This window comes from Crocodylus siamensis, chromosome 4 (assembly GCF_052110815.1).
Source record: "Crocodylus siamensis isolate JL-2025a chromosome 4, ASM5211081v1, whole genome shotgun sequence".
Taxonomy (NCBI): domain Eukaryota; kingdom Metazoa; phylum Chordata; order Crocodylia; family Crocodylidae; genus Crocodylus; species Crocodylus siamensis.
The window spans coordinates 115,228,889-115,255,616 of record NC_143398.1 but is presented as its reverse complement, the minus strand read 5'-3'; the positions used below and the strand labels follow the sequence as shown (position 1 = coordinate 115,255,616).

General features: G+C 41.2%; 1 protein-coding gene across 15 annotated transcripts in view; it reads left to right on the top strand.

The window, feature by feature from the left end:
* The window catches only part of MICAL3 (microtubule associated monooxygenase, calponin and LIM domain containing 3), a 231,236-nt gene that overhangs the window by 157,423 nt on the left and 47,085 nt on the right, over positions 1–26,728 (top strand). For 14 of the 15 annotated variants that reach the window (XM_090043473.1, XM_090043486.1, XM_090043484.1 and 11 more), the window contains 7 exons: positions 13,598–13,836; positions 14,969–15,058; positions 18,528–18,665; positions 20,880–20,942; positions 24,295–24,399; positions 24,986–25,105; positions 25,507–25,598. In XM_090043473.1, coding sequence (XP_089899599.1) covers positions 13,598–13,836; positions 14,969–15,058; positions 18,528–18,665; positions 20,880–20,942; positions 24,295–24,399; positions 24,986–25,105; positions 25,507–25,598 — 847 coding nt within the window. The remainder of the gene's footprint in view (positions 1–13,597; positions 13,837–14,968; positions 15,059–18,527; positions 18,666–20,879; positions 20,943–24,294; positions 24,400–24,985; positions 25,106–25,506; positions 25,599–26,728) is intronic. The other variant, XM_090043485.1, reaches the window with a different exon arrangement.

The following is a 26,728-nucleotide window of genomic DNA, read 5'->3' as shown; positions in this document are numbered from 1 at the left end:
TCAGAAAGGTCACAGGCATGGACAGTAGAAATCTCAATAATTTTTGCAGCAGTAATTTAATACAATAATAACCTCAATTATACGAGATGAAAGTGACCTCATTTGGAGTATTTGATAAATTAAAATTAAGCACATTTATAAATCTTTGTGGAATCAGGGTATCCTGGGTGAATAACTTATAGGACTATCATAATTGCATTTTGAGCTCTTAGCGGCTGATAGCCTTCCTGGATTTAAATTGGTCCAGTGCTGTCTGACCTTAAAAGATGGACAGTTGAGATCACGTTAGCACATAGATGTCTGATAATAGCTGGTGTCTGTTCAACTTCCTTTTTTTGTAATGGTAATGGTGTTTCTTAATTGTTATATTACATTCTTAACAATATTTAATTTTTAGGTGTTTTGTTTTTTATTTTTATCTAATAACTTATTTGGATCTTCTTTGCAGTATTATGTGGGAGACTTGAGTTTTCTTCATGTTAGCTGTCCTTTCCTTTCTTCCCTGCCCCTCCCTCCCCCAATCCTAATTTAGTGCAGATTAGGCAAACATTTTTCTGGGATGGTTTAGACAAGAAAGATAGTACCCTAAGTAGGTGTTTAGAGTGGATAGTAGGTTTCTAGCTAGTGTTGTTTTAACTAATTATAAAAATATTGACTTTGCTATCGATCTTAATACTGTAGATTTCATAGTTCTTTTCATCCATAGATCACAAGACACTAAATCAGCTTTCACTGGCTTTGAAGTCGTTTTGTTTTTGGCCATGAATGCAGCAAATTACATAAATCAAGAATAGCTGCGTCTGGTAACTACTTGAGTAGGAGATCTCTAACAGGGGAAAAAGGAGTCAGTGGATCATGTATAAGTTTGGATCCTCAGGCAACAGTTTCTATTTCATACCTTAGATTTGTATAATACTGTAGTTTCTTAGAATTTAAGGCTAGATTACCAGTAGAGTAGTATATTGTCAGGTCTTCTGCAAATCACAGGTCATTCAATTTTTCCATCTTCCTTCTAATTGGCTCTGGACCTTGGATTAGACTAAAGCATTTCAGCCTAGGAATGGTCACAGGCAGAGAACAGAAGAAAGAAGTGCTACCAGTGCCGGAGGCCCCTGCAGTGGCATGCCATTGATTTTGCTCCGATACTACTAGTAAGCAATTCACACTGCATGATACAGGAAGACAGAAAACCATCGAGACCTTAGCCAATCTGACCTGAAGAATATTTGTTTCCAACTCCAGATCTGTCTATCAGTTTGAACATGTGAATAATAAATGTGAGCTGAACAACTGAGAGAGGGTTTGGTGCCACATCCTGTCTTTAGAGGAAGATGGGAAAAGAACAGAGTGCATCAAACCAACTCTGTATTAAGGAGAAAAATATCCTTCAGACACCTACAGGCAACTGGCTAAAGCCCTGAAACATGAGATTTCATTACATTTGTTGTCTTAAAAGCCTCAGTGTTATGAGTTGGGTTTTTTTTTAAGGACAGTGCAGAGCTGCTTATTCTTCCTGTGCCCCATGAAAGAAGGGAATTCACAGATAGCTCATAGTTTCAAGGCCTCTGAGGTCTGGAATCGCAACCATCTCCACAGCACATGAGCAAACCACATAATTTCTGTTCTAGTACTTAATTAGTCTCATTCTTAGGAAGTTGTATTGTATGTCAAAAGCTGAATTTGTCTACCTTTGACTTGTAGTTACTACAACTTCTTATAACTTTGCCAGCCCAAATGAAAAGTTCTCTGATCATAAGGCATGCTTTTCAGCCTTTAGATTATTTTTGTGGTGCTCCTTTGAACTTTTTTTGATACTTTCCCATCCTTCTTAAAGTGCAAATACAACAACAGTATTCTAGTAGCAATCTTATCAGCTCTGCCTACATAGGCAAGATCACTTTGCTACATCTATTTAGTATTCCCCTTTTTACTTGTCTAAGGATTACATTAACTGTTATGTTTGCACTGCTTCCTCCTGTCCCTCCATTCTTCTTCCCAGTGATGCCAGTTAAACAATATTTGTTTAAAGGAGTTCCCAAAGCTTTGGCCCTGAAGGGACATTTCAAAGTGGCAGTCTTGGTTGGCAGGCCACATCAAAGTGTGTTGCAGGCCACACTTTGGGAACCCCTGATTTAAGTACTGTCAGGCCACATCAGAGGGGCTCACAGGCCACACTTTGGGACCCTCTGGTTTAAAGTATTAAGTTTTGTAAAGAGTTTGGCAGTACTGATGTTACAGTGTAAGTTAAGGTATAGTTTCCTTTTTCTCTCTCCTTCTATTGAACAATATTCATTGGTATTTTTTTTTATTTTAACTTGTAAATAAAATGAGTTTAATAAAAAGTTTAAAAAAAAATAATTCTTTTTAAAATGTGTAGAATCCAACCCTTACACAAAATTTGCACTTTAGAGAAATAAAAATAGCTTATTGGCCAAACAAAACAAAAAACCCCAATTGCAGTGTTCTCATCAGAATGTTATCATCAATGCTATAGACAAAAATCTAAATTTAATGTCTGGGCCCTGCACTCCACTGTGAATGTCTGTCGTGACTCTTAGGGATCCTGGTTTTCTCTGTTTAAAACTCCCCAATTCTGATTTAAAACCTCTAAAATACAAATTTTTCCACAGTTAAGATAAAAGGCCACTATATATATAGGTATCAGTTGAATACAATGTTTTATTGATATATTTACAATTTTAAAGCAGTTGGGAAGCCTACCAGTGCTTAAATCATTATAATAAAATAAATTCTAAATACGTATATATTGTGGCATTTGATTTTTACTCATGGAAAATCGGAGCTTCCCCTACCTCCTTCATTCACCAGAAGGAGCGTCTTGTGTCCTGTCCTTGTCTTCCACCCACTGCTTTGTGCTGCTGAGCAGCCCTGATATGCCAGTCCCTTGCCCCCACCCATGCCATTTCCTCTCACTCTCAAGCCACAGCCCTCCCAGCCCTACTGGTGCCCCTCACTCCCAAGCCACTGCCCTCTACCCTCAGGCCTAGCCCCCAGTATGTGGGGAACAGAGTGGGTGTGCAGGGCAGGTGATGTGTTCAGGGGGCATGTGCCCCCTTTTCCAGATTTCTACACCACAGGGTGCAGAAATCAGCTGGGCTGAACCAACTTTGGGCAGAAGTCACCTCTGCAGCCCAGTGTGTGGGACCCAGTGCAGGAGGAAGTGCTGTGCTGCCAAGATGAGGTGCCCCCTACCTGCCCAGCAGCAGCAGGGGGCACGACTCCGTGCTGCCCCCACTGCTGCTGCACCTGACCGTGGCAGCATGGTGCTTCCTCCTGTGCTGGGTCCCACAATTGGTCTCACCAACGGGAGGCAGCTGCTGTGCTGAGCTGGTCCAGCCCAGCTGCAGCCCTGTGCCCCACTATGAGAGCAGAAAACTGGTGGTGCTGTGGCTTCCCCACGTGGACATAGACACAGCTTTAAATGTTTTTTCTGCATACCTCTAGGTAGCAGATGGCTCATGACCCATGACCGCTGCAATGCTGGGGCACATGGGGTGTCCCACAGAGGCACAGGGGGCTCCCCAGCATACTCGGCAGCAAACTGGGAAGTGGACCAAAAGCACTTCCAGGTCTGCCGGGGAGCATGCCAGGAGGCCACTGAGCACATGGAGTTTCCCCACCCACACTCCTGTGGGATGCTTCATGCGCCCCAGCACTGCAACAATCATGAGCCATGCTTGCTACCTCAGGGTATGTAGAAAAAACTTTTAAAGTTGTGTCTGTGTCCAAATCACTGATTCTCCAAATCGCCATTGAATTTTCAGATTTGGCCAAATTGAATCAGGGACAGTGATCTGAATCAACAAATCAAATCACTCTCCCTGATTTAGGCCAAATCCAAATCAAATAGGGCCCACTTCACACACCCCTGCTTGTCGACTGTATTGGGGGCAGCTTGACCTGTTGCTCTGTACAGGCGACTTAATACATGATGATAGTCTCCAGTGACTTTAGTTGGGGGGTTTTGTTATAACTACATTCACATAGGTATATTTCTAACAAGGTATTTAATTGTGTATTTGGAGTCTGTAAAGCAACTCAGCTCCCTTCACTGCTAACTGGATAACAGAAAAAATGTCTTATCTAGTGCACTTTCTCATGTGGCACATAGCTACTAACTTGAAAGGAAGAACCTGTGTACTAAGACATTTCCATCTCCTTTCACTCAGCCACCCTGTCATTTTTCCGTATTCAAAGGTCAACACCGAAGTGTGGTACAGATAAGTGCCAGAGAAAGTAAAGTGAGCTATGGGGAAAAGAATTTGTGCTGTGGATATTACATAAGATAAGCAGGTTAGTTGTAGAACAGCAGCTGGATCCATGGAGTAGTCATGGCAACATCTTGGACAGCAGTAAACTTTATTGACAGCACACTAAAAACCCAACAGGCAGCATCTGTCAGACTTACTACTATAGTGAAAAGTAGGAAAGCTTGCTATTAACTGGGGGTGGGATGGGGGACTGGGTATGGGATGGAATGGCCAGACACATTTTTTATCTCAATGACAGCATCTGTGTAAAGTTTCTGGGATAAGCTAAGCGTTCTCAGGAGATAAGCTGAGTCTCCGACCCATGGCATTGTTTGTGATCTGATTCGTAATTTACCCTTTAAAAGAAAGCAGAGCTTGTTAAAAATAAATGTTTAATTTGAGTTTCATATTCTTATTGAAAAAAAAGACATGTTGTAGCCTTGCTAAACAGTTAAAAGAACTTAACTGGCCCATGCACAAAAATTAACAGAGTACGAAAAGTAGGATATAACCATAACAACAGCAATCGTAGTAGTAGTAGTAGTAATATAATACATTTATTGTCTTTTCTGTTGAAATATATTCTTCACAGGCAAGTGGGTAAATAACATTTTGCAAGAATGTGTTGGTACAAAATTCTTAGTTTTTTTACATATAAATAGGAAATTATAGTTCTAAATTTAACTTGAACTCTGTCTCTGAATTTCATTTATCTATAACTGTAAGAAATGTATATTATGATCTAGTACTTGCTAAGGATTATCAGTTTCCCACATATTGTGTGATTGTGTTAATGAAGGCCTGCTTGTCAAAAACTGATGTTTCTGGAGAAGTTATATTTTCCAGATTTATGTATTATTTAAGTTTTTTTACGTTTCAGCTCATCAGTTTTCATTTCTTATCTGTGTACAAAGGTTTCTGCCAAAGGCATCCATTTGTTGAACGTGGCTATTGCTGTGAGACAGAAGCAGCAAAAGGAGAGCACCCATTATTCCTCATAAAACACCCTCAAGATTAAACCAAGTCCAAATAAATCATGATGGCTTCAGATGAGTTTGAATCAGTTCTGACTTAGACATGAAGCATTTGCACACTGCCTTAGAAAGTACAGTTTCTTTTCTGACTAGTGTCTTGTTATAACAAAACCAAAAAAGGACGCCTTTTTTCTCAGTGGATCTTCACCGTGAAGATATTCTGAATTATATTCTTGTTTCAATAAAACAAATAACTTTTTTCCTGTTATCCCCATAAAACCAGATACATAAGTAAGAATAAACTAGATTCTTTGCCATCATGTGAAATTTCAAGAGGAGTGTGTACTAGTTCCAAACCAATTACACTTGAGCAAACTCATCAAAAGCTTTGTAGACTTGTATAAGTGTCATTGAGGACATGGGTTTGTGCACGTGTAATGGAAGGTTTTCCTTAGTAACTGTTCATAGACACAATGTTGCTTGTGGGTGTGAGCTTTACCCAGAGATCCTCTTGACTTGGCAGTTTCCATAGTGTGCCCTCCAGCACTGCCCTTCACACACTTCTCATGCTGAGGACATTAAAGGATGGGTACACATTTCCTGCTCTTCAGTTCTTCTCAGTTTCCTGGAGAGTCTGAGCTTTTCTTTGTCATTCTGCTTCCTAACCTACTTTTTGTTCAAAGCCCATGCACAGCTTCTTTCTCTTTAACCTTACTATTTTCTTTTATTCTTTGTCTTCTATTTTTTTTCTTCTATTTGTTACCCCTCTACTTCCCTAAGCCTTCTTGGAGCAAAGTGAGAAGCTTTCACACTTTGGACTTGGATTGTTTGTCATCCTTGTCACCTCTCCCACTGATGGGTTTTAATTTTAGATGTGCCATATGGTGCCATCATTTTAAAAACCTCCTTTTATTTTATTTTCTCCTTCATTTTCTCTTTTTGGTGACCACTTCTTATTTTTATTCATCATTATCACTCAGGCACAATAATCTCCAGTTTTCTTTTATGATGTTTGTATCACCAAGGTCTCACTGTACCTCCACCTCAAACAGTTGTTTCTTCTACTCATAGTGGGTGGATGAATCCCACCCTCTACTAGCAGAAAGGTATAAAATTCAAAGTCTTTCAAATTAGGATGAGAAGCAGGAGAAAGATGAAGCTTCAAATGTTCCTCTTAGGCCATTAGGTCAGCTTCAGGTCTGCAAATGAAGCCTTCAGCCTGACACTGAATACCATCTGGCACTGTATCTCCACAGTGGCTTCCTTTTTCAGCACTAGTGAGGCACTTGGTCCACCCTTGGTACTCCAGAAGTAGGTAATGAATCATAACTGCAGACACATGAACAATTGCCTCATTTCAAAAGTAGGCAGACATCACTTCCTCCCTGAGGAGGTTGCTGAGTCACAGAACAGAATGTGAGATTTCCTGCCCTCCATAGTTTCCTAGAGAAATTCAGAGACCTGGGCTTCATAGCACTGAGATCACAGTGGACCTGTCCAGCAGGACCACCATTGTCACTGAGGACCAAGCCTTTGACACTGGGCATGCCTTCAGCTTCCCCATTATGTTTAATTAAGAGAAGACAACCAAGCTCTCTGTCTCTCTAAATCTGACTGAAATGTATTGATGCTACCAGTTTCTTCACTGTTACTGTCACCTCCCTTGATTTTCCTCGAGGGGACTGTAGAGACTGTTTAGCCATGTTCTGCTTCCTGGTCATCAGCCCTAATGGACTAGTGATTCTCCAAAGTGTGGGGTTTTTTGGGGGGGTTTTTTGGTTTGTTTGTTTTTTTCCCCCCCTTCCTGGGTCACCCCTCAAGGAAGCCAGGTACCTACCAAACAGGCACCAAGCCCTGGTGCTTCAGCCTCTGTTCCAAGTACGTTAGCATTGACTGCAGAGGTAGCTTCTTCCACATCCATCTCGTACTCTAGTTCCCACATGGGGCACATGTAAGAATCTCCACCTCTTTCCCTTTTTTTCCCTTTGATTCTACAGGCCAGAGAAAAGATCTAGACATTGTGTTATTTGTCTACAGGGTAGTGACCAGCCAGCAGCTCATTAGCACTAGAGATGTTTTCCTTCCTTTCCAGCATACCCTTATTGGTTATAGAACGGTTTTCCAGCTCAAGAACCGAAGCTTTAAGTTCCTTATCCGCTCTCCTGGCCCTCCATCTTATCCTTTTCAATTGGCTCAGGACAGCAGGCCCAGAACTGGCCCATCTGTCCTCAGGAGCTGAGGTGCCACACACGGATTTTTGTGGGTTTTCTTTTCTACAGCTCTCCTGTCTCCAGCATGCTACACTGTCTGGGGAAGGGAGGGATGATGGTAATTTTCCTGACTTGGTAAGGCAAGTGGCAAGGGTTGATACCTTATTTCAGGATTTGATTGAGCCAGTCGCAAGATTCCTACCAGCTGTCAAGAATTTTGATGTGGTAGAGAGATGCACATAACCAGCTGTTTTTCCTCTTCCATCTTGAAACGTACTGGCTCACTTCTGTTCAGGTTGAACTTAGATAACACTGGAGTGCTAGGTCCTGCATGCTAGAGCTTATGGTTTTGCCACACAATTCTACATGCTATCTACTACAAATTGCCTTCTTCATGCCTTCTAAGAGATACTCTTTGTAAGAATTTACTCCAGGAGGATTTCCACTCCTTGTGGAAGTTGACAGTGTTTAAGAAAGTTCCCAGAGACCTCAAGGCAAAGTGTTTTTACAGAGATTGCTTTCTGGTTCCATTAAAAAATGAAAAAGGGAGATTGGTAACCCTATTTGGTGCTTAAGAAAGCTAAACTAGTTCATCTGCAAGCTCAAATTCAAGCTGGCCACCGTAAGTCTGTCTTCATGTGAAGGGGACTAGCTGGCATCTCTCAATTTACAAAATGACTATTTTTACATTTTCATAAGGCTGTTACCCATGATTTGTAATGGGACAGGACCACTCTTCATACAGGGTCCTCCTCTACAGGCTTTCCACTTAGGGTGTCTAACAGAGGTGCTTTCAATAAGTGTAGTGCATCTATGGAAACGGGATTGCACGTCTCCCATATTTGGATGATTGGCTGATATAAAGTCCCCCTCCATAAAGTGCATTGGAATATCTTCACGCATGAGTGAAACTTCTTTATGCGGCCTAAGAGTCAACCAACAGAAATTGTTGTTAAGCCTAGTGCAGAGAGATGAGTTTGTAGGGTCAACCCTAGACTTGACATGGATCAGTATTTTCCCAGCCGGCTGCCTTCATATTTCTTAAGGTCTCGCTGAGGTATGTGTGCAAATGAAGGATGCAGTATCACAGTGGGATCTGAAATTAGTAATCATTCCTGATGCATTGTATGAGATCTTATGACTCACTCTTTAACAAAACAAGTTTGAAAAGTCTAGGTCAATCCATGTTTGGTAGTAAGCTGTATGTGTTAAGGGCATATTCCAACAGTGCTAAGAGTGACAATTAACAAACTGTTTCTGAATCTGATGCCTAAGACATGATTAATAACCCAAGTTTGCAAAATTCAAAATACATGGGAGTTTGGTGGAAGAAACAAAATGATGAAAAAATATGTCATTAATTTTTTTAATTGCACAAAGAACTGAAAATTCTTTGCAGGGATGTCAGTGACCAGTTTAAAAGATAACTGTTATTTCTTTGGAAAACATAACCCAAGAGAGATTCAGCAAATGGAAACTTGCTACATAATTAGAAACTCACTTCTTCAGTGTACATTGTTAGAATATTGCTTTATTTTTTCTTCAGTTTAAGTCAGTGGAAATGCATTTTCAGAACTGTTTTTAGTAGGCAAAAGTCGATCCTCTGGATCATGGTGTACACATAAGAGGTATAGTCAGATGCCTGCTGAATCCATTTGTGGCTAATGAGCCAAATTTGAGAACAACACAGCTTGTTACAAGTTTCACATGTTGTCTGAGTTGGAGTCCAAGTTTGCAGCATGCTGCTTTCTTCTTTCCTGCTTTGCTTCCATCTTCTGGATCAAAACCACTTCATGTACACCTGCACCCTGTGCCAGATGTTCCCTCCAGATCGATCAGGATTCTGCACACTCCTTTCAGCTTTCTTTGTTGATGTTGAATGACTTATATTCTTCTTGCACGAGTCAGGGTACCCCATAGAGGGCGACTCTACTTTCTAGAGCCATCTCGGATGTCACTATAAGAATATTTTTGAGTATATGGTCTCCCATTGTCTTGGCACGGCTGATCCATCACAACCTCCTCTAACTGATAGTGGTTCCTAAGTGTGTTTAGTCCTGCATACTCTAGTACCTCTGTGTTTGGTATTCTGTCTTCCCATTTTATTTTCAGGATCTCACACAGACATATCATGCAGAAGGTACTCAGTTTCTTGATATGTCTAGCATATGTAGTCCATGTTTCTGAACCATAAAGCAGGGATGACAGCAAGCAAGTCTCACAGATTCACATCCTCATCTTAGCTGATATTTTGCTGTTATTTCATGCATGTTTCTGTAATAGCCCCAAGTTCTTAGCTGCTTTTATAGTTGTTAGTTCAGTCTGAAGGTGAAGGTTCCTGGTGATCGTAGAATCCAAGTAACAAAAATTGTCTATGTCAGGTATTGGTTTTTCTACCTTTTGGTACATGATCACAGTCTTCTTGGGTGCCTGTACACACCACAGGTGTCAATCCTCATTAAATTAAATAGCTTTATAAAATTTAAACTTATTTATTTTGGAGCATTGCATCTGTGTTTACATGCAGTGGGTTTTCAGATTAATTCAACCAGGTCCTTGGCCAGCGCTGCAGAAGAGCAAGATGGTCTAGTGCTGCCCACCCATGCCACTAAGCTGTGGAAGCAGGGAGCTGGCAAGACCACACAAGAAAAAAAAAAGAAGTGGAAGCAGTTCGAAGGGGTGGACTACAAAAAAGTCTCAGCACCATCTGGTGAACAAAGAGGTTCATTACATGTCTTTGAGCACCTTTGTGTTTGCACGCAGTGAATCCATGGACATGACACTTTAATTTCCAGTGTGCTAAACTAAGCTACATCTGAGGGGTTTTAGTTTAATGCACAAGAAAGACTTTTAAAGCATCAGGAAATCCTGCTTGTGCAAACAGACATGCAGTTGCAGTGCATGAAAGGGCAAAAATCATGGCGTGTACATGAGCCTCTTGAGACTAACTGGGGGGGATGGTAAGTCTAGGGCAGCCCCTATTCTGCCATACTCTTGCCTAGGCATACATGCTGAAAATCTTGGTGTTATCTGTGCTGGCCAAAGTGATAAAGGAACCTGCAGGCTGGAACATTCAGACTGACCCCCTGGGTTCGATTCAGACTCTGATTTATGGAAAACAATACTACTAAACTATTAATTGGTTAGACTTGGAATTGACTTTGCTGCATTATCAGAAATTCAGCTCTCAGATACAGTCTATCCAAGAGAATGATTACACCATATTTTGACATGGGAAGCCAACAGGAGAAAGGAGAGAGCTGGGGAGTAGGTTTTGCTATTAGAAACTACCTACTATCTCTCTGTGAAAACCCCATTGCTGTATCTTTTCGACTTATGATGCTCAGAATACATGCACAGAATGCCTTCATCACATTTAGTGCCTATGGGCACCTATATACAATGCTGCTCTGATACACTGTAATTAAGCAGTCTTGATTCATCGAGTTTGCTGGAGTGTGGTAATTACAATGCTCCAGCTGACTCCAGCATCTCATGTATCAGTGTCCCCGCACTTAAAAATGACAGTGGGGCACTTCAACTAAAGCTTGTTCAACAAGATGTAGCTAAAGTACCCCTTTCACCATTTTTAAGCATGGGACACTGATACACAAGACACTCCTGGTGCTTTTTAATTAAAGCGATTCTCAGAGCCACTCTAATTAAAGAGACCCTCCCCCAGTCCTGGAGCATGTGTATAAACACCCTGTGCACCTACCTTTCAAGCTAACAACAAAGACGAGAATGTTTTCTAACAACAATTTGAATATTTGGAGAAAACGCACAGAAACAATACTATTATAATACTTGGCAAATTCAGTGCAAGAGTTGGTTGTAGTTTTAAGAACTGGCCTGGTATTCTGGGCAAACACGGAGTTGGTAACATGATTGAAAATGGTCAGTGAGTGTTAGAACTTTGTGCAAGGCAAAATCTGTGTTACCAACACCTATTTCACTGGGAAAATCACAAAATAGTCATAGAACTATCCAAGATCAGGGTACTGGCATTAATTAGATCTAAAACTGACCAGGCGTAACCATCTGAAACATCCTGCATACGAGGTCTTATCACAGTGTCAACTGTGACACCGACCACAACATAGAGCGCTTGTACACGTGACACCATTGCCAAGTACACAATGAAAATGGCACTTTGTCTGTCTTAATGACATCACGCTGCGGGTGTGCTGGAGTTTTGGGGGTTTTAAATTAGTTTACATTGTTGCAAACTAAACTACATCCTGATGTAGCTGTCAGCTTTCTCCCTGGCTGCATGAGAGGTGTGCAGGCTCTGCAGAAAAAATTATCAGGTACCTGCTGAAGGCAGAAGCAGTGAGAGGCTTGATCTTTTTCGGTTGAGCCTGCCCGCCTCATCTGCAGCCTGGGGGCAAGCTGCTAGGGGGCCAAGAGGCCCCTGAGCTGCACTGGTCCTTCCCTCTGAGGTGGCAGCACCCCCTGGGGCCACCTTAGCAGGCTGGATGCTGCCCCAGTGCAAGGTTGGGAAAGAGTTGGATCATGCCAGGTGCTGCCTCTGAGCTGGGGTTCTTAAGAAGAACCAAGGGATATACTGCAACAGACCCCTTGTAATGTTTAATTAGGAATATAAGGAACAGAACTGTAAGGGACATTTTCGTCCCCTCCTAACACAGGCAAGCATATAATATAATCCTTATTCTAAATATTTCAAGATCTGTTTTTTAAAACTTGGTTTCTTGCCCTTGTTGGAATTAAATAGGATGACTGCCAAAATATTGATATATTTATTTTGTTTCCTTCTGATTTAGACATCAATTTGAGAGTAGTGGGATCTACATAGCTACCTCCCAGTGTGTGCATCTACACATGCACCCCTCTGCACAGTTGGTACTGTGCAATCCCGGTGGCACATGGTTTCTTTTTGACCCTGCTGTGCAGTAGCAGCAGCATCATGGTTAGTGCTGATGCTGTGTCGCTGTAGCAATGAGCTACATTGCCGTAGCTCATTGCTATGGCAACATAGCATCTCGTGTAGACATGCCCAGTGTTTCCTACAATATTTTGTCTCTTGCCTTCCATATACAGCATGCATGCTTCCTATACAGGATATAGTACATTCTGTAATTTCAGAGGGTTAATCTTGCACTGCTTTCTAGCTCTCTTGGACTCCTCTGTTTATATCATTTGTATATGTTTTGATGTCCTGATAGTTCTGTGACTATAAGTGTGCTTTTCCTCAATGTTTAGCAATTTGTCATGCAGTGGGGAAAATTCCTAGTAAAATTGTTTCCAGGTCTTTCGGAAAGCTTCTCATTGGAGATGTCTTCATGTTCATTAATGTGCCTTTGCTACTGCACGTTAAGCTTAGTCCTTCTAATATGAGGTACTAGATAAAGGCATAGTAGCTGTGCTTTTATTTCTTTCTTTCATATAACAAAAATGGTGTATGTATCTTTATTTTTATGCACTTTGGCGTTTTTGTCAATTTGAGAGCGCTTGGCCATCAGAGACGTTAACAGGGATCACTACATGGAAGTGACTCTCGTCAATCCCTGTAGCTGTGCCTAAAGTACAGTAGCAAATTCACACTTTTTTGTGATGCTTATGTACAGTAGACTAATTCTACTGCACGTTAGCATGGTGTTTGCTGTGCCATGCTAATGCTCAGTAGAACAGTCCAGTGTGCATTAAGGCATCGCCCACTGAGGGACAAAACTGTAAAATCCCACCAGGGGTAACCCTCCCTGATAAAGGCATGAACTCCCATATGCTGATTCTTCCAACTAGTCTTCTATATTAATGTCTTCAAAAAAGATGTGACATGATTCAAGTCACACCTCTGTTGTACTGAACCCACCTGTACGTGGGTACTATGGCAATGGGTGCAGTAGCTGGTACAAGTAACCCTCCCTCTGGCTCCTCTCCATTAAAAGGAACTTGTCAGAGGACCTGTTTTAGCAGTTGTATCCACCTGCAACCCACACCACAAGCTGTTAGACTTGACCAAATGCTGCAGTCATGTTATCTCTAAAGCATAACAATGGAAGATTGAAAGCAGAAGGGGGTTTCAGTGCCCATCTTTGATCTGTATTAACTGAAATGTTTTCCAGCTGTATATAAATTTAGAGACACCATTAACTGACTTCTCTGGATCACTTTTTTGCAGTAGTTCAGAATCTGAAATGGAGGAAGAAGAGGAGGAGGAAGAGGAGGAACCTGTTCAGCCACAGCTACCCACTTCAGACCTAGGAGGTGTACCTTGGAAAGAGGCTGTGCGAATCCATGCCCTACTAAAGGGAAAGAGTGAGGAAGAGCTTGAAGCTGAGGAAGACCATGCAGCTGAAGACGGGGAGGAAGATGAGGAGGAGGAAGAGGAGGAGGAAGAAGAAGAAGAGTCTAGTGAAGGTTAGAAAAATATTGATTTGTCCTCCCTTTCTCATACAGGGTCAAGAAATACTTGTGTTCACAGAATGACAAGCATTATCACTGGACAGGAAACCCCTTGCTGGGATAGGTTCCATCCATCTTTGTTCTCCTCTAGAACACTTACAGGCTGATGGGAGAGAAGTAATACATCTAGGTGGGACTGAGTGGTGTTCCTGTCTGACTATGTTAGTAGAAAAAGCCATTCACTGAGTTTCTCAATTGGAGGTGTCAGACCAAATGCCATCTCATCTTTCGTATCCATTTTTTCCGACTTTTCTGTTAATGTTACTTCGCGTGGTTATGGGGTTGTTTAATTTTAAAGTTAGTTTTGGAAAAAGGTGTTAGGCCTTTCTTTGTGGCAGTTATAGCACTATTGGCAGCACAATATTATTGTGTTATCATGGCTCTACCAGTCTTATAGCTTCCCTGTACAGCATGAATGTAGTCTAATACAAGAAAAGTGTATAATGCTTGTCTCTGCTTTCTCTGGATTTAGTAGTCTAACTGGATCAGTGTAAATCTATGCTTGATTCAATGTGTTATGAAGAAGGATAATTTGTGTCTTAATGCAGCGTTCAGAAGATGGAGCTCCACCTTTACTGAGAGGTGGAGCCTTTCTCATGTATTTGGTACCCAAAAACTTATTTAAAATCTCTCTCAAACATGCAGTGGTCCAAAAAGATGTTCTTGCTTCTCATATTTATTAGACCATTACAGCTGCAGCATCACTCCAACACTGCCAATTCTATTTATAATCAATTGGTGCAGGTAGCAAGCATCCCTTTTAAAAAGACTGTTTGGCTGCATATTTCCACATGAAAAATTGAACTCTATAGCTGAAATCTTTCAAGAAAAAGGCACCAATTTAGGTTCAGTAAAGTGTTCATTATTTGTTAGTCTATTGAACTGTGATGTTCCCAGACCACTTCTCTGTCGAGTGCAATTTGTTAGTCAAGGTGCTTTGAGTACAGTGGAAGTAAGTCTTACTGGATTTTCATTCTTTACTACTTTTCTTTCTGATTCTGTACTCTCTCTGTGTCTCTCTATATTACTCATGTGTGCACATATGTCTCTGATTCTAAATGTGGATGTGTGGCTCCCCCTGCTGTAGAGGGAGAGTATTGCCCTTGGGAGAGAGAGCTCCAGCAGGGCCTCTGGCTTCAACATCTCTCAAACGAAGAGGACATGGGTACATTTAAAGGTACCCTTATACCATTGCCACTTCTGCTTCCTGTTAAGGGGGTAATATTTTAAAGAGCAGGTCCCACATGAAAAAGTTTCTTTATTAAATTGTGCTTACCAATTTCCTTAAGGTTGATGCAGGAAATATTGTTAATTACTTCACATCATCTAAGAGTGGACGTTATTGAACTGTACCGCATATTTACTGTTCCTTACATGGGCAGATGGGGAGATCTGCTTGAGCTTCAGAGAGCACTGATATACTTAAAGTAATTGTAAGATAGATTTGAAAACGCTTGGTAACTTCCAGCTTGGCCAGTTGCACTGTTTATCATAAAGCACTGCAGTGCAGTTTTGATTTTAGGGTTACTTTATTGAAGCAAAATAAGCATAATCATTCATGCTTTCTTGATTGTGTGTTTATATGAATTAGGATATGTGAGATGAAAGGCCAAGTACCTTCACTCAATGTATTGGTTGCACTGTAACAAGGACTCTTGTACCATATGGCTATATTATAATATAGTTCCTGTATTTCTTATTTCATGGCAGCATAGGACTGGAAGGGGTCTCCTGAGCCATTGTGTCCAGCTTCCTGTATTCACAGATAATCATTTATCCAAGGAAACCCCCCAAAATCATCACTTTAAATCCTCACACACAGCTACAAGACACAATATTTTTATTTTTTAATGCTGGATATTATGAAAGATGTTATAGGGTTACAAGAGAAAATAGTATAGGAAATTATCAACAATTTTCTCTGCTCTTTTGAGTATATTCTAATTTAATTCGTACACTTTCTTGGCCCTTGAGTCAGGCTGAATTTCCAGGGTCACTTTCACTATTGCAGAAGTTCAATCTAGGATGCTAAATTTTCTCCTATATACCATTGTTGACAGGGTGGTTTAAAGTAGCCAGATGGCTAAAGAGCACAGGTGAAAGTTTTGAAGTCTGCCTTTCTCCCTTAACTTTTCTTTATCTTAGTTGCTTAACAGCTTTAGACACAGCTCCAAAGGAGCTGGTTTGGGAGTTCTGGGGTAGTTCCCCATTACTATATTGATTCAAAAGTTAAATATTGAGACAGTTCAGCCACTTCACTGTGGTGTTCAGCCATACCATAGAAGCTAAGGAGGAAACGCATAGTTCTTCTGAAATTCACTGACTTACTCTTTCATGAAAACAAGGTCCAGCTTTCTGTAAAGTTTAGGAGCCAATTGTGGGGGAAGCCCACAGCAGCTGCTATTTGAAATTGATCAGCTTGCAGTCCTCAAGTGATCAAACATCAGAGGAATGCTGAGTTTGCCTGCTAGCCAAGCCACAGCACTTCACAGATGGTTGGGCCTTTTCATGTTTTTATGCAATTGAAAAGTAAGCTGACTGAAAATTGGCTCCTTAAAAAAAAAAGGCTAGATCTACACACATGGAGGCATAGGCTTAGCTAATCCCATGTGACTTGTTGGGCCCTTCCTTGATGGTGGCATGCTGTTTTAAATCACAATAGTCAGCGTATGGAGCCATATTACAATGTGCAGATCAGGTGGGACCTGCTCTTTCTGAGCCTTGCTGAGTGACCATATATTTCTTCCCATTCCCAGCTGCTTCTGGTAAACCACATCCTTTTAACACAAAAGTGTGTGGTATAAATACTAACTCTACTGATCTCAGGGCCTGCATGTGCGTGCCTTGGAGTGCAGTGAGGGAAGATAAGACAGTGTCCCTTGTTTGCCAGTGAGTCCAGCCCTATCAGCCACTCCTGAACACCCCGACTTTTGTTCCCTCCAGGATATCTAGTAGCTCTGATTTTGTCATGTTTTTATATGATTTTGCTGCTTGGATGAGGGATCCTTTTGTTGGATAAAATTGTTTAACTCAAATTTTGAATCACATTTCCTCTTTGCACATTTGTCTGCCTGGTTTCCTTGGCCCATTTGGTTTAACTACCAGATAATTTTGTGTTTACACACATTCTTTCTGCATTTCTCAATGTCATTTTCTCCTTCATTTGTAAGGTCAAATGTGGCATCCCAATCATTCCTCAGACTGAAGTCCTAAGTGCTGTGCTATGATGCTGTAGCAGAACCAACCAGTCTGGGATGAGGACAACTCATTCAGAGAAAACAGCAAAGGAATTATGGGCACAAACCCAAAATGCTGCCACCCTAAATTGTTTCATTTCCAAATGCTTTTCCAGTGTGTCAGAGTCATCCTTCCCCCAGTTACGTTTTTTACCATACACTAGTTCTAAGCTTCTGAAAAAGTGTCTGGCATTTTGTCCTGAATTGTAGGTTATCTGCAATCAATGAAGGCTTGCTCATTGCTTTGCATGGCAGTTGAGCATCTTGCCCCGCAGTGTGAGCAGCCCACTTTTGATGAAGACTGGAACATTTTCCTGAAGTACCTCCATTAAGTTAAGCTAAATCCTAACCACTGCTTTATAACATGAAAAAGCAGCAGGCAGGTCTCAGTCACAGTGTTTCTCTCTCACACAGCTGCTGACAGGGAACAAGCTGGAAAAGGCACAGAAGGGCTGGAAACAGAGGGTTTTATACTTTTTTTAGTCCCACCTCACAGACGCTGCCATTGGAAAGGTAGCCAGGGAGAAATCCTTTCCCTGGCCCCCATACATAGGTGATTTGCTTTTGTGAAATAAAATCATAATATGCTTATATACCAGTAGCAGTAGAGAGAGGATCTCTATGTATTATGATTTCTGCCTCTGGGATAAAGGGATTATGGTGTGAGTGCTCTGCAGCACTTGTAGTCTCTTGGCAGTTGTGTTTGTATAGTGCCCCTAGCAGGGAAAATTATGCGAGACTCTGTGGCTGGCCAAAGAGTATTGTTAATGGAGAACAGTCAGCCAGAATGCGAAGGAGAGTTAAAACGCTATAACATGTGGCCAGATCAGCCATTAATGATTCTACCTAATCCCCTTCCAAGATCCATTTCTTTAGGTCTTAATGAGAAGGCTCACATAACTTAGGCCTGTGCATGAAAGGTTGGAATTCCTTTTTATGGAGTTGGACCTTAAGTGCAGACTGTCCCCCTGCCTTTGACAGCAGAATATATGTGGCACTATTCAGGCTGAACAGGCTTAGCAAGGTGGAAATCTATTCTGCAGTTGCCTACCAGATCTCTCCTGGCTATCCAGAGAATATCTTCCGCTGCAGTGGAGCTGCTTGCAATAGAGGTAATCTGCTGTGAAGTCTCTAAATAGCATCAGCGTGCCCTTGGAATGGCATTATTCTGCTTTGGTCTGGAGTGGAATACCAGGACGATGAACTTGCTGTGTGTTTGTATATGTGTGCACACGCGATGCCAAGCTCTGTCTGTCTTTCAGACTGATTTAGCAAGTAATATTTTCTTTTTTCTTTCCTTATTTCCTTTCCTGTGGTGTGTCCTTTCTCTTCTACTTTCCTGCCCTTTTCCTCCATGTCCTTCCTTCCTCCCCTATCTACATATGATCTGCCATGTCCTTGGTCTGCTAGCTGGGAACCTGAGGCTGCAGCAGATTGTAAATCCGGTTGATCCTCTTGAAATCCTGGCAGATGTGCACTGGACACACATCCGTGAGAGAGAGGAGGAGGAAAAAATGGTTCCAACCTCAAAGTCCTCCACCTCCAGAGGTAATCTCCCCTGCAGCTGTTTAACTCTGTTGCTTTTATCCCCTTGAAGAGCAGCCTTTTTCAGAAGGGTGAAAAATGATTGACAGGCTGTATTTCTTGAAACCAAGCACTGGTTAAACATTTTGCTTTTCAGTTCACTCTATTTTAAATGACTGCTTCCACATACTGGTTGTGCTATAGAGTTTCATGGCTGCGTGTCTAGTTAGACTCTGTTTTACATTCCCCTTCAAAATGGAAATTATTTGAGATGGCGGGCAACAGATTTAAGAGGCTCAAAGTTTTAAAGGAAATAACTGAGCCTTCAGGGTGTGTTTAAGGATTCTAAACCTGGGAAAACAAAGTAACTTATTCTGTAGATGCTTCAATGAAGATTTGAACAGATTTAGATTATATATTGAATACATTTTGATACTGCTGCTTTAAACACTATAACAATCTCTGGCAAGAGATTGGTATATTCAGGGAAGGAGATAGTCTAAGCCAGTAGCTGCTTAAGTTCCTTGTATTAAGATTGGACAGTGTGTTTTTTCAGTGAGATAATCCTTTCAAGCTGTCTTTACTTGTAGGTAGCTTTGGCAGAAAAAAATGCCTGTGTGCTAGTACCCTCCTCAGCATCTCTCATGCAGTCTCACTGTGGCTTGCCTTCCACTTCAAACACCACATTAGACTCTGTTTTGGTCACATCCTACAAGCTAAGGTGCTTTGGTTATATTAGAAACCTGGAAGGTAAAGCCAGGTTTAACAAATGTATGGTTTGCTAGCAGACCGTAAGCTAACAAGTCTTCCCTCCTAAGTCCATACCAAATCAGAGTGGTCTTAGGAGAATTGTGCTGCAGAAGGTGTTATCTTCCAGATATGAGGCAAAGTCCCTAACACTTAAAAATCACATGGTACATGCCTAAAGCTGTGGCCTGCTGAATGCTGCCTAAGGTTCCTTTGTAGTTTCAGCTTTTTTCTTGCTGCAGACTGCTGTATGGAGTTTTCATTGCTATGTTTTTACCTCAAAGGTGACCATGTTTGAGAGATTCTTTCTATAATAGCATTTGGTATAATGCCTTGGGATTTTTTTGGAACACATTAATCTATAAAGGTATGAGATCATTATTGTCCCCTAACCACATCTGTATTATATGTAGATATTCCTGCACGGTGTTGCTTGAAGTTTAATAATTTTGGGTTGGAAGTCCTCATATTGTTTCTTGAGCTTATCACTCTTAAGGTGAGCTTAGTTTCCATTGCTAACGTCAATGTGTACAAAACCAAAGTGCTATAATTTTCAGTTTTCCTTTACACCTACAATTTAGTTTTATATTTTTCCAGCAACATACAAGCAAATAGAAGTTAAAACAAAAATAAACCAAAAGGTCTTTTCCTAACTTCCTATCTCCATAACACAGCTGTCTCCGTGATAAACTGTAAAAGCTGCCAGTAAAGTGAAGGAATACTTCTGCTGACCCTTTTCAGTAGTGAAGACAATTGTCTCTGTGGCATTTCTAACTTCCTTCAGGAAGCAGACAACCTTTCCTTCCCTTCCACAAAGAACAGGCCAGTCTGAAAGACAAAAGTCTTCCAGTCTGTGAATTAACTACTTCATTTGGACTGTGATATACTGCAACAATGAAGATGTGTTCAACTGTAGTAGTGAGTTGCTTCTAAAAGGGCTGATAAAGCATGGACATGTGGATACATAGTCAAATTTGACAGACAGAAATCAGTATCTATATACAATTGAATAACATCTGTTGTGTGTTATTCAGATTTCATCTACAGTTAAAATGATTAGAGCTAAAGGACCAGGACTACATTGCTTATAAACAGAAAATACTATCTTTTATGATCTTGGGCTGCAATGGGAGTTCTTCCTGTTGCTTAGGCATCTCTTAGTGCTGCTTCATCTTCTAGCTTACCTCCTATGCCATTGTTCATTTGACTGCAACAGCTGTAGTGTGCAAGATACTTAGGACTACATACTGTCTTCAGAAACACCCTTCTTCCTTATGATATCGGAGAGAGATCCTCAGGGGAGATTTGTCCCGAACGATTTGTCTTGTCAGCTCCGTTTTAACCTGTAGGTCTGGTGTCTGCTGTTTAACATCTCATAGGTTTTATTCCTGTTCTTGGTTTTGAGAGTTGTCCCTCTGTAGCATTTCATTTTCAGATACTTTCTTATGTCTCACTTTTGATTTATTATCATTTATTGTTTTTTAAATTCAGCATCCGACCTTCCCTCCGTACGCCATGAGGCGGTGCAGGCGTGGCTGGAGACAGTCCCTGGAGGTAGTCTGGTGACGTTCTATCTATACCAATTCACAATAACCCTTCCCATCCCCTCTCCATGCCTTCAGCCGCTGAGATGGTACCTTAACCCCAGAACTATGGCCCTGTCGCTATTGCATGCCAAGAAAGGGGGTGCGTGCATGCATGCCTTGCTCAAACAGTCCATTCTTGCATGAACTGGACTTTCATCATAACCCTTTCAAAGGCAGGCCAAGCAGGAAAAATGAGGAGAAGGAAGTCAGGTTATAGCTTTTTGGCTTGGGTTATCAAACTGAAGTATAGCTCAATCATCCTTCCTGAGCCTCTTCACTAAGAACTTGGGGCTTGCTTGAAAATGGGAAGAGTAGCTGAGAGATCACTTCAGGTTGCATCTGAAAGGAATTACAGCTGCCTGTTGATGAAAACAAGACAGAAAAACTATCTGCAAGACAAAGCTGGTAACTCTGGGACCAGGCATGGTTCTGGAAATAGTTGTACTTCACTGGCCTGTAGCTGAAAGAGTACAGGTGTCAATTGTTCTTCTTAGATGGTCCTAGATTATCTTATTAAATATAGAGATTTTAGGTAGCAGGTAGATGCTATAAAAAGGACCTAAAGAAATAGAATAGAACAGAGATAACTTGCAGAAACTTGGTGTGACCTATAGCTGAGTTACCTTCACATATGGAAGTAATTAGCTCACCGCTAAAACTTTGCTTCATTTGCTGGTTTGGCAAGGCAGCAGTGTTTACAGAATAACTGCATACCAGCCCGGCAAGTCATGGCTGCTGGCCGATATGGACAGAATGCTGAACACGTAGTTTCTGACTGCTCTAGTATATAGTTCTCAAGTTACTGTGTGGAAGCTTTTGGCCTTTTGCTCCTTATCCTAACCACATATATGTATATGCACAGTATACGTATAACTATAACCAGCCACCTGCAAGCTCTCTGTCTCTTCCAATGAGCATTGCACCAATATGTTACTTGTCTGCACATCTGAAAATGTACTGGGGGGGGGCATTGTTCAAGTATTTTAAAGAATTGATTGTCATCTGTTCAACCTTTGCTATAGAAAACTATACATCATGATTTCTGGATGAAAGAAAAACATGCATATAGTCAGTGTCAGATTTTCCTAATTGTGTGGATGACATTTTTACACATTTTGCAATAGTTGCTTGCATTTAATGCTAATTCTTTGCTAAAGGGATTTGCTTTGGGTAGTAGTCTTTCCAAAATGCAAGTAGCTGTTACACACACACACACAAGCAACAATCGGGTCAGTAAAAGGAGATGACAAAGATTTGGTTTAGTTAAGTACATTTATAGATATCATAGTGGGAAGCTCCACCTTTACAACTTGACTCAAGGAATAGGCTTACAAAGTACTTGGAGATAAACAAAGCCAGGTTTTTATAGCATATCATTTTCTCTAGTCTAGGGCAGCTGTCTATATGCATCCTTTTGCCTATGCAATAGTTGAAAGCTAACCTGCTATAACTTAGCCTTCTTTCTTTGAACAGGTAAGTTGCCATGGGTTATTTCTCATTTACCACGAAAAAAAGAGCCGACAAACAAGTTTTTATTGTAAAATATCTGATTCTGTAATTCCCTATCCTTGTGTGTCTTGCTTTAGCTTATGTACTTGTGCCCTTGGTCTTTTACACGTGAAACATGTATGATTCTGGGTATTTACAGAGGTTTATTGTTTTAAGGGCACAGACCATGTCACTCCACTAAGGGATGGTAACAACTGTTGGGGTTCTTGCTCCTCTCTCTTCCCCCTCTCCTCCCTCCCCGCTTTAAATAAGTTATGTACCTATTCACTGTCATTATTCTATGAATGAAATTTGTTAAGTGGAAGAATATTGAACATTGGCATCTGTTTACATCATAATGTAATATATGCCCAGATTTGTGTGCACAGTTTACATGCACAGTCGCTGTGACTATGTATGTATGTGCTCATTCACATTAATTAGGCCTGTAACAGCTTAATTGAATGTCTAATATATTATATGAGCATGGAGTTGTAAGAACTTCTTACACAAATGAAAAACTGCTCAATAGTCTTTGCACAACAGAAACTTCTCTGACCCCTGCTTTTTTGTTTAAAAGAAAAGCCTAGATTGTATGTGAAGTTGTGAGAATATCTTAAACACAGTGTAATGAGCACCCACAGGAGTAGCTCGGCCTATAGTATTTGAGATGAGACAAAGGTGAGTATTACAGAAGTTGTTTGTTGGCTTTTGTGAAGTGTTAGTGAGATACCACACAGGTAGGTCTTGATGGTTCCTTCTGGAATGAAATCGTTTTGCATGTACTATTGTCAAAGGCCTTTATTGGTTTTAAGTTCAGGAATGCTCCTTTATACTGATTATTTAAAATAGACTCTGGGCTCTGACACAGAGCAGACTTCATACAGCTTCCATTAACATAAAATATGTGTATATATCTGTGTATTCTGGGTCTTGCTTACATGTATAGCAGCCCATACTATGCTCAAATTGTTTCTTCAAGCAGCAGTCAGGAAATCAGCAGCACACTAGTCAAAGCAGTAGAGAAGGTATACCCAGGGTCCTGTGCCCCCTCCCCCCATGTTCAGTTTATACTCTCTGCTGTAGCACCTGTCTTCTTCTACGTACGCCCTCCACAGTTGATCACTGGAGAGGTGCAGCCTATGGTAGGAAAAAAAGGTTGCTAACCCTAGTCCTCGAGCATGTTGTAGCTGCATAGAGTTAAACAGTTTCCTATGTCTTAATGGTCAACTTTCCTAGGTAGTTACCTTGTCAGATTTCAGATCCCTCAAATGTCTGTTTCCATCTCTAAGTGAGCTGTTGTGATAAAGTTTGAGATTTCAGTTTTGAACTAACACACATCTGCTAGCATGTGTGGTAACTGCAGCTTCTTTGTGATAAAAATATTTTATTGCAGAAACAACAGCTTATTCTGGTTTGATCATTGCCTCTCATCCTTCCTTAATGATGCACTCAGGTACATCTTGGCTGAAGAAAAGAGGGTGGTGCTTCACTAGACCTGTTCCTCTGAACTGCTGTGACTACTTTGCAACACCAGTGTTTGTGACTAAACTCACCTAAAGGCACAAATACCTTGACTACTCCAATTTAAGCCCAGGAGTGTCATTTGATTATATGATGAAAGTGTGAGTGAGAGCATGCATGCGTGTGCCTGTGTGTGCATATGCCTGTGAGAATACTACTGCTGACAGTTCAGAACACTGTAGTTTGGAAATGATGAATAAACATTCCCATGCTGGCCACTTGTAGCATAACACCAGTGCTTTCCCTTCTAAAGAGCGCTCTCTCTGTCTCTCTGTCTCTCTGTCTCTCAACACTTCAATACATTCTAGCCCCATGTGAAGAGAATGATGTGGAGGATGAAGTGTGCACAGAGCCTGCAGATACAGAAGGAGAAGCAGGAGAAGATGGAGATACCGGTGCAGAATTGGATGATGGTATTGTACTATTATGCATCACTAAACCTTGTTACAAGAACAAAATCATGATGGCCAGGCAGCAAACATTTTGTATAAGACCAGTTCAGTCAAAGCAGATCCGTGCATAGGAGAACTCACCGCAGATAAGTGAGAGGGAAATACTGTTGAAAGGTAAAATGAAACTGAAGATCTTCATCTGATTAGAATGAGTTACCCACTTTGTTGGAGGGCTCCATCTTGCAGTCCTTGCTCACATTAGTCCAACTGAATGAAAGAAGCAAGAATTCATTAGAGAAAAAGGCTTTAAGGTTGGGCCTAAACCTTTCCCATGCCATAGAAGATATAGACATTTTCCAGTACAACCCAGAAGAATATGGATCAAACCAAAAAACTTATTTGTCTGACATCCATATTCTTTTGTGATTCCTATTAGCATAATGGAGTGAAACATTTATATACTCAGGTACTGCAGTCATTATCAACCTATGAGTAAACAGCAGTAAGATGAAGGATGTAGAAAAGGTATGGATCTCCTCATGGTCTTATTCAAGACCTCTTCCCTTCTATTTCTTTTACTTTTTCCCATCCAAACCAATGATGGTAGATGACATCCCATCTGATGCAGAAGCTGAATATCAAGAAGAGCCAGAGCTCAAAGTCTCTGATGAAGAGGAGGAAAAGGCAGTGGAGGAAGAGGTAGTTAGCCATCACTGTATGACAAAGGGTAAGCTGTATTCATTTTATCTTGCACTCCAATTAATTATTTGAATTGTTAAGCTGAAATACTGGGAAAAGCAGCCACATACTCTAAATGTGAACAACCTCATTACTCCCCATGGCTTGGGCACATACTTTCATTTAAATTCTGAGAAAAATGTTACACAGTCATGATAAGCTACAACTTCTTAAAGCATGCAAGAATCTTCAGAATGAACAGATCCTTGGACATGTGGGGCTAATCACCCTGCATCATTAGTTTCACTTACAGATTCTCAAGCAAGTTCCAGATGGACCAATCTAAAATTTTAAGTCTGCCAGCTCGCTTGCGGTTCATTGTGTTCATACAGACTTGCAATGTTAATGGACTCATTTGTTTTTTTTATGCATGCTCTCCATTTTCTCTAGATCCATGCAAAGTCTCCCTCCCCATCCAGTCTCCCTGTGAGAATGTTCTTCCTCTGTCTCCAGTTGATAGTCCCAGACCAAAACAAACAGAGGTAAGAAAGGTACTGGTGCTTTTAACTTTGTATATATCAAAGATGAAGAAGAAACTTATACCATATGTAACACGTCCGAGCGCCAGATGTGTCCCGGTGCATCTGAGACATGTTATCAGGGAACTCTTGTGCTTTCAGAGTTGCCCTTTACCCCAAACCTCTCTCTGCTGTCTTCTGCTTAGCAACTGAGAACCAGCTGAGATATGCCAGGAATCAGCCCCTTGGCCTGTGGTGCATCAACTTTACCAATCTCATCCAGGGCTTTGCCAGCTCTTAGCAGAAGGGATTTTGACCTCTGGAAGGAACTCACCCTTGTCCAGTCTCAGGAAAGATGGATCTCTGTAAAGAAGGCCTGTCTATATGGTCAAATGCTCTGGAATCACAGTTAACACTGACACTAAGTGCATAAAAAGATAAAAATTATTCATTATTTAAAAAAAAAAAGCATAAGAATCAGTAACCATGTGCTAAGATGCAGAGAGACATATAAGAATAAACAAACAAAAGAAAATATCAGAACAAACCTGTTCCTACTCTGCATTTAAATCCAAGGATGCAGTCCCTAGCCAGCTTCAACTGGTTAAGAAGCAGCTTCTCCCCCTCTCTCTCTCTCTCTCTCTCCCTCTTTTGTATGGTGTTAGATATCAACTTCCAAATCTATGAGCTTCTCCCTCTGACCTCATTGCTAGGGCCTTCTGCAGTTTCTCCTGCCAGCTTGCTTTACTCAGGCTGATGGACTCCAGGGTTTTTGGGGGGAGGGGGTGGTATTTTTTTATTTTCATGTCTCGGGCCAAATTGGCCAAACCAGTTCCAAATTCCATTGACTGACTGCACCAGAGCTCAGTCTTTGAGGTCCACATGGTGTTACCACCAGCAAGTATCTTATCTCCCAGACTCTTCAGCCTGGGGCTTCAGATACTCCCAAATCCATAGCAGGCATCCTACATGCAAGCCCCAATTCCAGAAGTCTTGGGGTTCAGGTGCCTGTAAGTCTTGTTTGCCCTTAGCCTAAAGACCAAAGGATCAAGCTAGGGAGAAATCCTCCATCTCCATAAAATAGTGTGTAACTAAGATCCTCCCAATGGGAAGCTATAGTACACTCTTGTAGGGGGGTCCCACCTGCAGTGCAA